At 40.8% G+C, this 12,550-nt stretch overlaps 1 protein-coding gene across 10 annotated transcripts in view; it reads left to right on the forward strand.

Moving 5' to 3' along the window:
• Positions 1 to 12,041, forward strand: part of KIAA1217 — a 958,874-nt gene extending 946,833 nt beyond the window's left edge. For all 10 annotated transcript variants that reach the window (XM_082258357.1, XM_082258354.1, XM_082258356.1 and 7 more), the window contains 7 exons: positions 134 to 305; positions 2,077 to 2,207; positions 5,584 to 5,721; positions 6,627 to 6,746; positions 7,926 to 9,551; positions 9,900 to 10,025; positions 10,606 to 12,041. In XM_082258357.1, coding sequence (XP_082114483.1) covers positions 134 to 305; positions 2,077 to 2,207; positions 5,584 to 5,721; positions 6,627 to 6,746; positions 7,926 to 9,551; positions 9,900 to 10,025; positions 10,606 to 11,106 — 2,814 coding nt within the window. In that variant the 3' untranslated portion in view covers positions 11,107 to 12,041. The remainder of the gene's footprint in view (positions 1 to 133; positions 306 to 2,076; positions 2,208 to 5,583; positions 5,722 to 6,626; positions 6,747 to 7,925; positions 9,552 to 9,899; positions 10,026 to 10,605) is intronic.
• Positions 12,042 to 12,550: the final 509 nt, after the last annotated feature.

The raw sequence follows: 12,550 nt of genomic DNA on the forward strand, positions 1-12,550 counted from the left end.
CCCTTACATTCATACATGTACAAATATTCGTTTTTCTACAACTCTCGTTGTAATTTCTGGGAATGTGTTACCATTTTCCAAGTACTGTATTTGACAAGATTCTGGTTTACTTGCATTTCTTGCCTTACTACAGGAAGCAGAGAGAAAGTTTGAAGAGAAAAGACAAAATCTGGACCATTATAATGGAAAAGAATTTGAAAAGATGTTAGAAGAGGCACAGGCAAATATCATGAAGTCCATCCCCAGCCTAGAGATACCAGCTCAGCCTCCGAAAGTGGACAATGCCGAAAAATTGGAGGTCATTGGTAAGAGTTCTGCTAAAGCCTCGCAGCAGGGATACATCCAGCTGTAGCTTCAAGATATCAGTGTGCATGATTCGACCTCAAGACCTATTAATATCTATCTAGACAACCACATTTGTAAATCCTGAGCTTGCATATTCTTGAACTGTGTGAATATTATGGGCACCATCTATAGCCCACAGTTCACAAACATTAGCCCTTAGCGCTGAACTTCAGTTAAAAAAATGTAAACACAAATTGGCAGCCCTAAAGGAGTTGCAATAAAAAAGCAGCTGCGATACTAACATTAGGTCTAAACGTGTCCTTTTCCACCACAAAATGTCCTCAGTCTTCCAGGCTGAATGATGGCCAATGTTATTCAGCCTACTTCCTGTGAGCTCAAACTATCATGGATCTGACCCCTGGGGATCATCATGTGGCCTGAGCGTATGAGAGCCTGAGAGTATCACTGCCCAAATCGGTGCTTACATGTCATTAAAGGAAGAAGAACCACCCATCGGAAGAAGGACTTCTGACATCATAGGGTTGTTGCTTTAAATAGTCTTAAGAATTAAAAAGGCTGTTAATCATCACTCTCTGCATTTTAGAATTTTCTTTATCAAGTGTAACATATATTGAGGCATATCTTATATTATCATTGCGTATATTTTATTATACATTTAATAAAAACAAATGCTATGTGCTTGCTTCGGCAGCACATATACTAAAGTTGGAACAATACAGATACCTGCGCAACGATGACATGCAAATTCATGAAGTGTTCCGTATTTTTATGTTTCCATTTATTGGTTTTCTTTTTTCACAATAAAATAATAAAGGTTTTCTTAGTGGTTCTCAAGCAGCTGGTTTGCTACAGGGTTATTGTATATCCTTGGTATTATTTAAATTCTAGATATCCTGTACAAATATGCCTTTTTTGTTGTTATGGTAATCACATGCCCCCTTCGTATGTTAATAATTTTGAAAAGCTTCTTGAATAAACAGTTATTTGATTCATCCCAAAGATGTTCTATCGGGTTGAGGTCAGGACCCTGTGCAGGCCAGTCAAGTTCCTCCTCCCCAAACTCATTCGTGTCTTTATGGACCTTGCTTTGTGCACTGGTGCGCAGTCATGTTGGAACAGGAAGGGGCCATCCCCAAACTGTTCCCACAAGGTTGGGAGCATGAAATTGTCCAAAATGTCTTGATATGCTGATGCTTTAAGTGTTCCCTTCACTGGAACTAAGGGGCCAAGCCCAACCCCTGAAAGACAACCTCACACCATAATCCCCCCTCCACCAAATAATTTGGACCAGTGCACAAAGCAAGGTCCATAAAGACATGGATGAGTGAGTTTGAGGTGGAGGAACTTGACTGGCCTGCACAGAGTCCTGACCTCAACCAGATAGATCACCTTTGGGATGAATCAGAGAGGAGACTGCAGGCCAGGCCTTCTCGTCTAACATCAGTGCTTGACCACACAAATGTGATTCTGAAAGAATGGTCAAACATTCCCATAGACACACTCCTAAACCTTGTGGACAGCCTTCCCAGAAGAGTTGAAGCTGTTATAGCTGCAAAGGGTGGGCCAACTCAATATTGAACCCTACGGACTAAGACTGGGATGTCCTCAAAGTTCATGTGTGTGTAAAGGCAGGCGTCCCAATGCTCTTGGTAATAAAGTGTACTTTGGAGATCTTAAATTAATAACATATCTAAAACAAAAATATATGCTATAGATAATTTTTTTAAAGAATGTATAGATTTTGTCACTAACATTTAATATTTGTTCTAGAAGGTAACAAGGAAATTGAGCAAGAAAGTGATAAATTAACCAAGTCACCTCCTCCACCCCCTCCTCGCCGTCTGTACCCATCAGGGTCCGGAATGAGCACCTCATGGGGTGCGGAATGGAGAGACAGCAAGGTAAAGGCATGTCTATTGTAACTGACCAGACACATTACATTCAAGAAGTCACTGAGAATGTGCAAAATGCAATCAAGCATAATAAATAGTGACTGATAGAATATGATTTAGGGCTTCTGACCTTCCACAACAGTAGTGAGTCACAGATTAGTCATTTGAGACTGGTGACTATTTAAAACGATTAAACTGATAGATATAAGATTAGTAGGCTATTGCTTGTAAGTTTCTGTGGTGATGTTGAAATGGGGGCACCACTTTGCCAATGACAAGCTACCTTTACATAATTTCATTATCTGTACTTCCTCCCTCCACTTGGCACTTTGCTTACATATGCTTGCTTATCAGTCCTTGCATTATGTTCAGCCTCCATTGCACAGTTTTTAGCTTGGTTTGTTGATCCCTGGCTGCCCCCTACTGGCTGCCCCATGTATTTGCTGTCAGTCACTTACACATTACCGGGCTTTGTTCCAGATATCATTTTTGATTTTACTAATTGCCTCGATTTGTTCTTCCTGTTGTACATGGCACATTTGTGTCATCACAGGGAAAGCCCCAAAACTCCAAAGCTTCCCTCAAAGTTGCAAATTCAGCTAAATAATAAATATCAAATGTTTTCTTTTAAGAGAGAGAGTGAAGATAGGAAGGGAATTAAAGGTTTCCCAAACATTATTTATTGCTATGGCGTACAAGTATTTTTTTACACCCCTTTTTGTTTTTAAAGTGTCTTCCAGCACAGGGGTCCTGTGTTCCGTCAACACCAGATGCTTTATATGCAGCACTTTGTATGTTCTTCCTGTGCTGGGTTTTCTCCAAGATTAGCTTTTGTGCAGACTGTGGGATCTTGAAAAGGAAAGCAGGGAGCTAAGTGTTAATCACCAGTATTGCTTGTAGGCTTCCTGCTGCTAATCTTACCCCAATACTGACTTACCATGTCTTGTCCTGCACTGTGTCTCTGTGTGGAGGCAACCATCTTGGTAGAGGCAGGGCTTTGCTTCTTTATGTCAGAGTCGTCCTCTGAAGGCTGGTGTGATGATTGGTGAAATAATCAAGAAGCAGCAAGAAATCGAAGCAAAGAGTTCCTTGCACTGCAGGTCCTCAGCTTCATCCTAAAGAGAACTGTGAGCAGTACATTAGTGACATCTTTAAATCTCACTCCAAATCCTGTGAGATTAGCAGTCAGAGACAGCAGTGCCTGATGATTTCACACTTGTGGATTTACAACTATGAGTCTTAAAGTGATTGTAAAGGCAAAATGCTTTTTTTTTTTTTTAATGCATTCTATACATCAAGATAAAAAAAAAAAAAAAAAAAAAAAAACCTCCTGTGTGCAGCAGCCCCCCATCATACTTACCGGAGCCCATCTTTTTCCAGCGATGTTGCAGGAGTGTCTCAGCTGCCCGGGACTCCCCTCCTCATTGGCTGAGACAACAGCATGACATGATTGGCTCCTGCTGCTGTCAAACAAAGTCAGTCAGCCAGCCAATCATGAGAGAGAGGGGGCGGGGCCGGGCCGTGGCTCCGTATCTGAATGGACACAGGGAGCTGTGACTCGGCTCGGGTGTCCCCATAGCAAGCTGCTTTCTGTGGGGGCACTCAACAGGAGGGAGGGGCCAGGAGCACCGAAGAGGCACCTGAGAAGAGGAGGATCCGGGTTGCTTTGTGAAAACCACTTCACAGAGCAGGCAAGTATAACTTGTTTTTTTTTTCTTTAAATGAGACTTTACAATTACTTTAACCACTTGCCGACAGCTCACATTGGTACTACTGCGGCAAAGTGGTTAGTTATCGTCCAGCGACGTAGACCTACGTTGCTGGACTCCTCACCTTGTGGGCGGCGCGCGCGTGCCGCCGGAGGCTCGCTCCCGCTGTATTCAGTCACAGTGGGAGTCGGGCCAGGGGAGGAGCGGCGGTGCTCACCGCCGCTCTTCCCCGATCGTCTGGGATTGAGTGAGAAGATCCGCCCGCTTGTGTAAACAAAGCGGGCGGATCTCCTATGTGACAGACAGGGACAGATTGCAGGATTCAGCATAGCTGAACCTGCGATCTGTGCCTGTGTCACACAGTCCCCTCCCCCCACACACGTTAGTAAGCACCAGGCATACATTAACCCCTTGATCACCAATAAAAGTTAACCCCTTCCCTGCCAGTGTCATTTTTACAGTAACAGTGCATACTTATAGTACTGATTACTGTAGTAATGTCACTGGTACCCCCAAAAGTGTCAAAAATGTCAGTCAAGGGTCCGATCTGTCCACCGCAATGTCGCAGTCCCGCAAAAAAAAAATCGCAGATCGCCGCCATTACTAGTTAAAAAAAACCCAATAAAAATTACATAAATTTCCCATAGTTAGTAGCTGCGATAACTTTTGCGCAAACCAATCATCAAAATACTCTTATTGCGATTTTTTTTACCAAAAATATGTAGCAGAAAACAAATTGGCCTAAAATGTTAAAAAATTTAGATTTTTACATTTTTTTGGGGGGGAATTTCATATAAAAAAATGTGAAAAATATTGTTATTTTTTCAAAATTGTCGCTCTTTTTTTGTATATAGCGCAAAAAGTAAAAATCGCACAGGTGATCAAATACCACCAAAATAAAGCTCTATTTGTGGGGAAAAAAAGGACATAAATTTGCACGACCGTGCAATTGTCCGTTAAAGTAACGCAGTGCCGAAACGCAAAATATGGCCTAGTCAGGAATGGGGTAAAATCTTCCGGTCTTAAAGCAGTTAAAAATACGCTCATTGAGAATTTTTTTGTCAAAGACATGTAGCTAAATACATTTTGGCCTAAATATATGACAAAAATTTAATATATTTGATATTTTTTAACTGTCAAATTAGAAAAATATTGTTATTTTTTCAAAATTGTCGCATTTTTTTATTAATATCGCAAAAAATAAAAAGCGCAGAGGTGATCAAATACCAACAAAAGAAAGCTCTGTTTGTGGGGAAAAAAAAGGACGTAAAATTCGTTTGGGTACGACGTTGCATGAGTGCGCAATTTTCAGTTAAAGTCGCACAGTGCCGAATCGCAAAAAGTGGCCTGGACTTAAGACAGCAAAATCCTCCGGTGGTAAAGTGGTTAAGGCACAGAGAAGCACTTCTACTGTGCAGAAGGAACTCAAGACAACATAAATATTTTTCAGATCTCAGGCACACTTAGCATTTCTAGATAATCCCTATAACATAGCAAAGCTTCACTGGTTCAAATCCACATAAAACTGCTCTGTGGCAGTGAGTAACCGAAGCAAGTGGTTTTATAACCCTGTATAGTGCAAAAGTGGTTTTTTTTTTAATATATATTTTTGAAGTAAACAACACAAATTAAGCCAGCTTGACTTTAGATTTTATAATTCCATTTTTTTCATATAGGATTCTGAAGAGGTCCTTCCATCCAAGACTACAGAAGCAGAAATTCCCAGAGGTTCCTCAGCTGTGACCACAGTTATGTCTTCTGCTGTGAAGGATGAAGAGGAGGAGGAAGGGGAGAGGATCATGGCGGAACTTCAGGTAATACTCCTATACTGGCAGAACTACTCAGGGGTGGGGGGCAGGCATTCTTCTAGGACTGAGTGGCATTCACATTAGTAGTGTTGCTCAGTTCTGTAGTACTGTGAGCCCAGCCTGCATGATTGTGTACCCCCCAGAGGGCTTGTAAGTGACAGGCTGGGCTCACAGGAAATAGACAGAATGACATGGTTGTCATTCTGCCCGCAGAGAACTGACAGAATGGAACCAAGAAGTAAGTCAGGGACAGCACTGGAGCATGGAAAGGGTAAGTAAAATGCCAACCAATGCTCCTGTTTGCATTGGTTGTCATACAAGATTACCAGTAAACCCTTGAAAAGGTGCAAATGGAGACTCAAATTGTAGAAGTTAAGAAAACCTTTAATACCATACTCTACTACTAATATAGTCAGGTCACCAGCCTGGCTGTAAATCTCAGGACTGGATGGACAGAAATACAAATAATTTTGCATAAAACGGAGCTCCCTTAGTGTATTTTACTGCTATTCACTGTTTTTCTGGAGAGGTCTTGCTAGGGTGATTGGGGTAGATTACAAGGAATACCACTGTAGAAAGAGTTATGTACAAAGAATGTCTTAGAGTGAGTCAGGCCAACTGCTCCTATGGAGAGAGGGAACACTGAAAATGGGAATTTTGTGCTGACAAACTATATTAGAAAACGTATTTCTTCATACAGATTACCAAATAAAAACATTTCAAAACAGGGACATCAGGGCCACATTTATATAATAACAGAGAACCAAGGGCTTCCTTCACATTTCAGTGACTTAGCTTATTAAACGGCTTTTTTGTAGGCAATCAATGAAAAAAGCAGCATCTTAAGCGAGACTACTAGCCGACAGAAAAACAGCCGTCCTTCAATAAATATAACATTTTCCATCTTTTAGGCTTTCCAGAAGTGTTCCATAGTGGAAATTAATTCAAAGGTGCAGTATGAGCCCCCTAAATCAGAGACACAAGACAGAGATTTCAAACTACCAGGTTTAGCTCTGCCCAAGGAGAAGAAGGTAATTCATTGTGTAAGGCTTTACTTTAACCTTCTTGGCTTATACTAACCAACCCGGTATTCCTAAACTACCCACATTAACAAGTCAATGCATTATAGAGGTCAGCTACTTTGAAAGATCCATTCCTTCACAAAAACTTTATTTTAAAAAATGATAACTTCTTTTAAAATGCCTGTACAAAAGGGAAATGATTATTCGATGGTTGGCTAGTATTTCTTCTACACTTCTTATTTATTTATAAATTCTAAAGACTAAAAACAATTAAAACATACCCAGCCTTGTGCAGTCACACTCTTACCTGATCCTTTCAAGACACATGTTGATATGCCTCTGAAACAAATTGGAATTGGCCACATCGAACAATTAATGCTCTAGCCTCTCAGCAATTGCCGATGTACCTGCTGTCCATGTGTTTGCTATCATTCAAGCTGCAGTAATACGTTTCAATAGCTGGATGTCTCTCCCTAGCTGTACTTGTGTTTTATAATGCTTGCATATCTTTCTGCCTTCCCTACTTGCTTGCTTGCTTCCTTTTTTTACATGTTTATTTCTACGAAATGATTTTATTTTTTTAATTTCAGGCTGAATGTTTAATTTTTGTTTTGCTATTGGATTTTTTAAAATATAAATGATTAATTACTTATGTGGACACAGTTGTTTGTACTCAGGATAGATTAGTTGATTGGGGGGGGGTAAATTGTTATTGTATAGTGAGCAGGTTGACAGTGTAGTACAACACCAACAGTGACTTATAAACAGATTGTTCTTTTTCTGTGTGAATTTGCTGACTCTTCTTGGGGGGCCTGTCTGTGACCACACTGGGGAGATTTTTGTCTTGTCCCTTTGGCAGCAGGACAAGAAGTAAGGGAAGCAGTTGTCAATGGAGCAGGAAGTAACAGACAGTAATAATAGACAGAGGTTCTAACCTTTAGCAATTTTACTGAAAATTTGTTTTTTTGCTGCACATATCCCTAAAAGTGGGATATTTCATCAAAAAAGTGATGGGAAGTCTTTCTAATGGGGACACAGCCTTAATAAAAACCTGAAAGGGGTATGCCTTCCCCACTCAAAACTGCAAAACTAAAAAAGTTTTGGCTGGAGTTGGGTTTTTTTAGTGCTTCTTAAGAGCTTTGACAAGAAAATGAACTTTTCGATTTACGCTGTAATATTTTCCCATAGGTGTCATGCACTATTTCAAAAGAATGTTTAAGGCCTGAAAGCCCAAAACTTGTTGAAAGCACAGAGGACAAGTGGAGATTTCACTTTCAAAGTTCTGCACCTGATTCGGCTAAGCATAGGCAGGAGAACAAAGTTGTTGTTAATGAACAGTCTACATACAGTCTGTTCATAGGTAGGGATGAACATAAAAACAATGAAGAACAAAAAGAACCCAAAGGAGAAGAACACACCACTATAACTAGTTATCCAAAAAATCAGGTTTTAAACCAGTTGAGCTCTCCTGTACTTCCAGAAGTGGGTAATGGAAGAATAGAACACAAGACAGAATCTCACAAGACAGAATCTTCAAGATCAACTGTTGTTAAGATTTCAAATGTAGAAAAAGTTGTAGAGAACCAAGATCCCAGCAAAGTTTTGCAAGAACAGGGAATGCCCTATTTAGATTTAGGTCAGAGAGTTGTACTACGACAGAAGAACTCAAGGAGGATTGTCAGCCAACCATCTGAGGACACAGATTCTCCTGCAATATCCCCGACCTCGCCAAATGAACCAAAGTCTCCAGCGGATAACATTGCCTTTATGATAACAAACACGGAAGTTCAGGTTTTGTCTACAGGTGAGGTCCAAGATATTGTAAACCGAAAGGGAAGCGAGATCCAGACAGTCAACCTTGATCGTGAGAACGTAGAGAAGGTTAACATAGATTCTTCTACCAATGCTGGGTCAGTAGATCCTGTTGTGAGTACAGATAAGAAGCCAGTCATTATTATATTTGATGAGCCAATGGATATTAGGTCTGCTTATAAAAGGCTTTCAACCATATTTGAGGAAGGCGATGATGATTTAGAAAAAATGATGTCCGAGGCAAAGATTGACGAGGAAGAAGAAGAAGAAGAGGAGGAGGAGGAGGAGAAGGATCCCGATGTACCTGCACCACAGCACAAGGTTGACTTAATTAAAACTACTACAGAAAGTGTCAAGGAACAAAGCAGATATAGATTTAACTACCCTTCTCTAGCAGAGATGAAACAGACTATGTTCCAGGATGGCACCTCCTCTCAGACATTACTCACAGATGAAGACCGGTCTGATGTCTCCGATTATCAGTTTGGTCAGAGACAAGATGTAAAGAAGAAATTCAAGTTCAAATTCCCTAAGAAGCAGCTGGCCGCTTTAACCCAAGCCATACGTACTGGGACAAAGACTGGCAAAAAAACATTGCAGGTGGTCGTATATGAGGACGAAGAAGAGCTTGATGGAACGGTTAAGCAACACAAAGAAGCAAAAAGGTTTGAAATTGCAAGATCCAGGAGCAGAGAGGAAAATACAAATCCTGCACTTGAAAAGCTAGAGGTCCACGGCCTTGCAGAATCAGATCAAGTGTCCAGAACAGATGAAATCAGGCAAAACACTTACAGAACTTTAGATAGTCTTGAGCAAACCATCAAGCAGCTGGAATGCACGATAAGTGAAATGGCGCCAAGGCCAGGGTCTGATATTACTGAAATAAAAGAAGACATCAAAACTTTCTCCCAATCTCCTGTCTTGGCTAAAGAACCTGTGCTTGTGGAGGAAACAAAACTTGTCATAGAGTCTCCATCATCCCTACCTATTTCAGCACGTAAGGTATCTGTGCATAAAAAGCCAAAGTCATAAGTGTGTTCCAGCGGTGCCTAATCATTTGACTGCTGTTCTGGTGGTTGGCTTTTCCCGTAGGTGCCTAACAAACTTTTAGTTTAACATGTTTGATTACTTGGTGATGGGCAAATGAAGAGCAAAAACTGCTTGTCTCAACTTGTTTTTGTATCCTCCCTAAAAATCATTTACATATTTTATTTTTGACAGTAACCTCTGCATGGCTAAAGGTTCATTTGATTATGGTGGAGCATGTCGTGTGAACTCTCAGTGAAGTCACTTCTCTTGTATGATTCATGTGTTATCTCTGTCTCTCTCTCCCATTGGCTGTCCCTGTAGGGTTCAAACGGAGCTCCACAAACCAGCCGAATGCCAATACCAATGTCTTCTAAAAGTAGACAAGGAACCCCGGAAAAAACTAGCAAACAGCCAAAGCTTCAGGAGCCACAACGACAGTACAGACAGGTAGTTTTACCTTAGAGCAAACTTTGGAAGAACAAGCCAAGTAATTGACTAAATGTAGCCAAAATAAAGGATGTCGTACTTTCACACTTGTTTTTAGTTAAAATATCTGGATCTGGTGGCATGAAAAAATCCTATAGTATTTTTTTTGCCTCCCTGTCGCCATCTCTGCATGCCTGCAATAAAACACCCTCCTGCTTTGTTCCACTTCAAGACTCACAGCTGAGATGAACGGAACGCGGCTTACTGTGGTAACACGCGGGTAGACATCAGAGCGCACTTGACGACACCGAGCACTAACCATATGTATGTTCAATGCACTCCATTAACAGCTTGCTATTTCACTCCCATTCTAATCACACGGCATGACCCATTCAGCGCACCGTGCTCTAAGTGACTGTTACCGCACGTCTCTTCACCTCTCCCGTTCTATAAACCTTTCTGTGCTCTGTGGATTCTGCCAGGTCCAGTGAACTTCAGCAAACACTTTTAACTATTTGGGGGTTTGTCACCTGTGCCCGTGTTGGTGTTTTCATTGTTCAACGTTTTGACCGACTTGTCTCCCTGACATCTTTATTTGCAGGCTAACGGAGGTACTAAGAAAGCTGGTGGGGATGTTAAGGCTGCTTCCCCTACTTTATCTACTTCTAAGATTCCAGCTCTTTCCCCTAACACTGGAAAAAGCAGCTCTGTTCCCGCTCAGTGTAATGACACCCCTAACTCCCATAACCCCTTGGTGAAATCTCACATCCCAGTAACCAGCTCTAACACTCAGTCCAGTCGTGCTATTAACTCTTCTTCCCTCATCCGTCCTGTTCATAATGGCACTTCAAAGCTGCAGAGTCCTTCTTATGCAGGTAAAGGTCACCATCTCTCATTTTCACCGCAGAATGCGAACGGCAGGCCATCTCCTGCTGCTACTGCTTCCTCCTCCTCTGCTACTTCTCCCTCTACTTCTGTCTCTCCCACTTCACTGACTCAAGGTATGAAGAGCATCCGTACCATTCACACGCCTAACTTCACCAGCTACAAGTCACAGAACGGAATAGCCAGCAAGATCGCCACTCCCAAGGAGGCCTCCTAACTCGTGCTAACCCACCACTGTCACTGGATGTGCCATGGTTGCGTCTTCGTGCGCAATCCCATCTTCTTCAGTCTCTCATAACTTACTGTTCCTGTCTTTGTACATAGCAGGCCTAGCAATTCTTGATGACCTTGTTGCTGTTGTAATTATAACATTGCTCTTGTTTTATTGGTCTTTTGGGCCGATTTATAAGATCCTGGGTAAGGAACGCGAGTTGCCATTATTAGTCAGTCTGATTGCAGTTCCCATAGTTCCATTTTAGTTGGAATATGGGAGCACCCAATCAAATGTTCTCATTTTCCAAACTAAAGTAATGGCTGCTATCGGCAATAATGGATTCTTTCCTCTCCTTAAGCTCTCCTAAATCGGCCTTCTTGTTTTTATGTAAATTGAAAGTCTGTCTGTGTGTGTGTGTGTGTGTGATTGTATATATTCTAATACTGTAAGTTCGCATGTGTGTGTGTGTGTGTGTAAACTAGAAAGGCTGGAAAAAACTAAAAGGAACTTAGTGTGGATGCAAAATATTTTGTATAGACTATTTTTCATTATGGAACCTGCCAGAGATAAAAATCTAGCACAAAGTTTTATTCTTTATTTTACATCATGCTGGCTTTGACTACAGATTTCTATTTTTGTCAACTAGACATCTTTGTTGCTTTTATTTTTTTGCCAAGATATTTTCTTACAAAGCTATCGTGTCTTAAGGCTCTGGCCTGGTCACTCTTTAATGGGTGGAGCCGATCAGAGTGAACTTTGCTTAAAGGGAATCTCTCATCAAAAATATGTTGCATTGAAAAGGCATTTACAAGAAAACCTGAAATCCATTTGGGACCCCCCCCCCCCCCCATGCTGTAATACAGTGGTTCTGTATATGAAGGGAGGTGGTAATCCACACATTGATGCCAACTGAGCTAAATGACAGCTTCATAAAACATTTTTTTGTACAAATTGTCATTATTTAACTTAAATTATTACATATATATATGTTTTTATTGGCTGGATGGTGGCTTCTGTTAGTTAAAGACCACACAGAACACTGTTACCCAGTCAAATGTCAGGCTGAATAAATGAAAAAAAAGACAGTACACCTATAAAAGGTCAGCTTTTCTTTTTAAATTTTAATATACTGTAGATAAAAATGTTCTTACATTTCATAACCCTAAAAAAACAAATGTGTACGTCTGTCTGTCTATCAGTTGAATCCATGGGATAGCTGGGTTTACTGCTCCCTTGGGGAGACATCTTCCAACTCCAGCACCATCAACGGGTCAAGCTTGGCTTTTCAGCCAAGCTACCTTTCTTCAGATATGTGCGATTAATTTCCTTATGAATTTAAATTCTGACAAAAATGTCTTTATTCTGAGATTCGGATGTATATGAATATCCGAAACACAATAGTAACACATTTTCAACAAATCCGAAAAAAATGATTATGAAACAATTT

This window comes from Pelophylax lessonae, assembly GCF_965119305.1.
Source record: "Pelophylax lessonae genome assembly, chromosome: 5".
NCBI classification, from domain to species: Eukaryota; Metazoa; Chordata; class Amphibia; order Anura; family Ranidae; genus Pelophylax; species Pelophylax lessonae.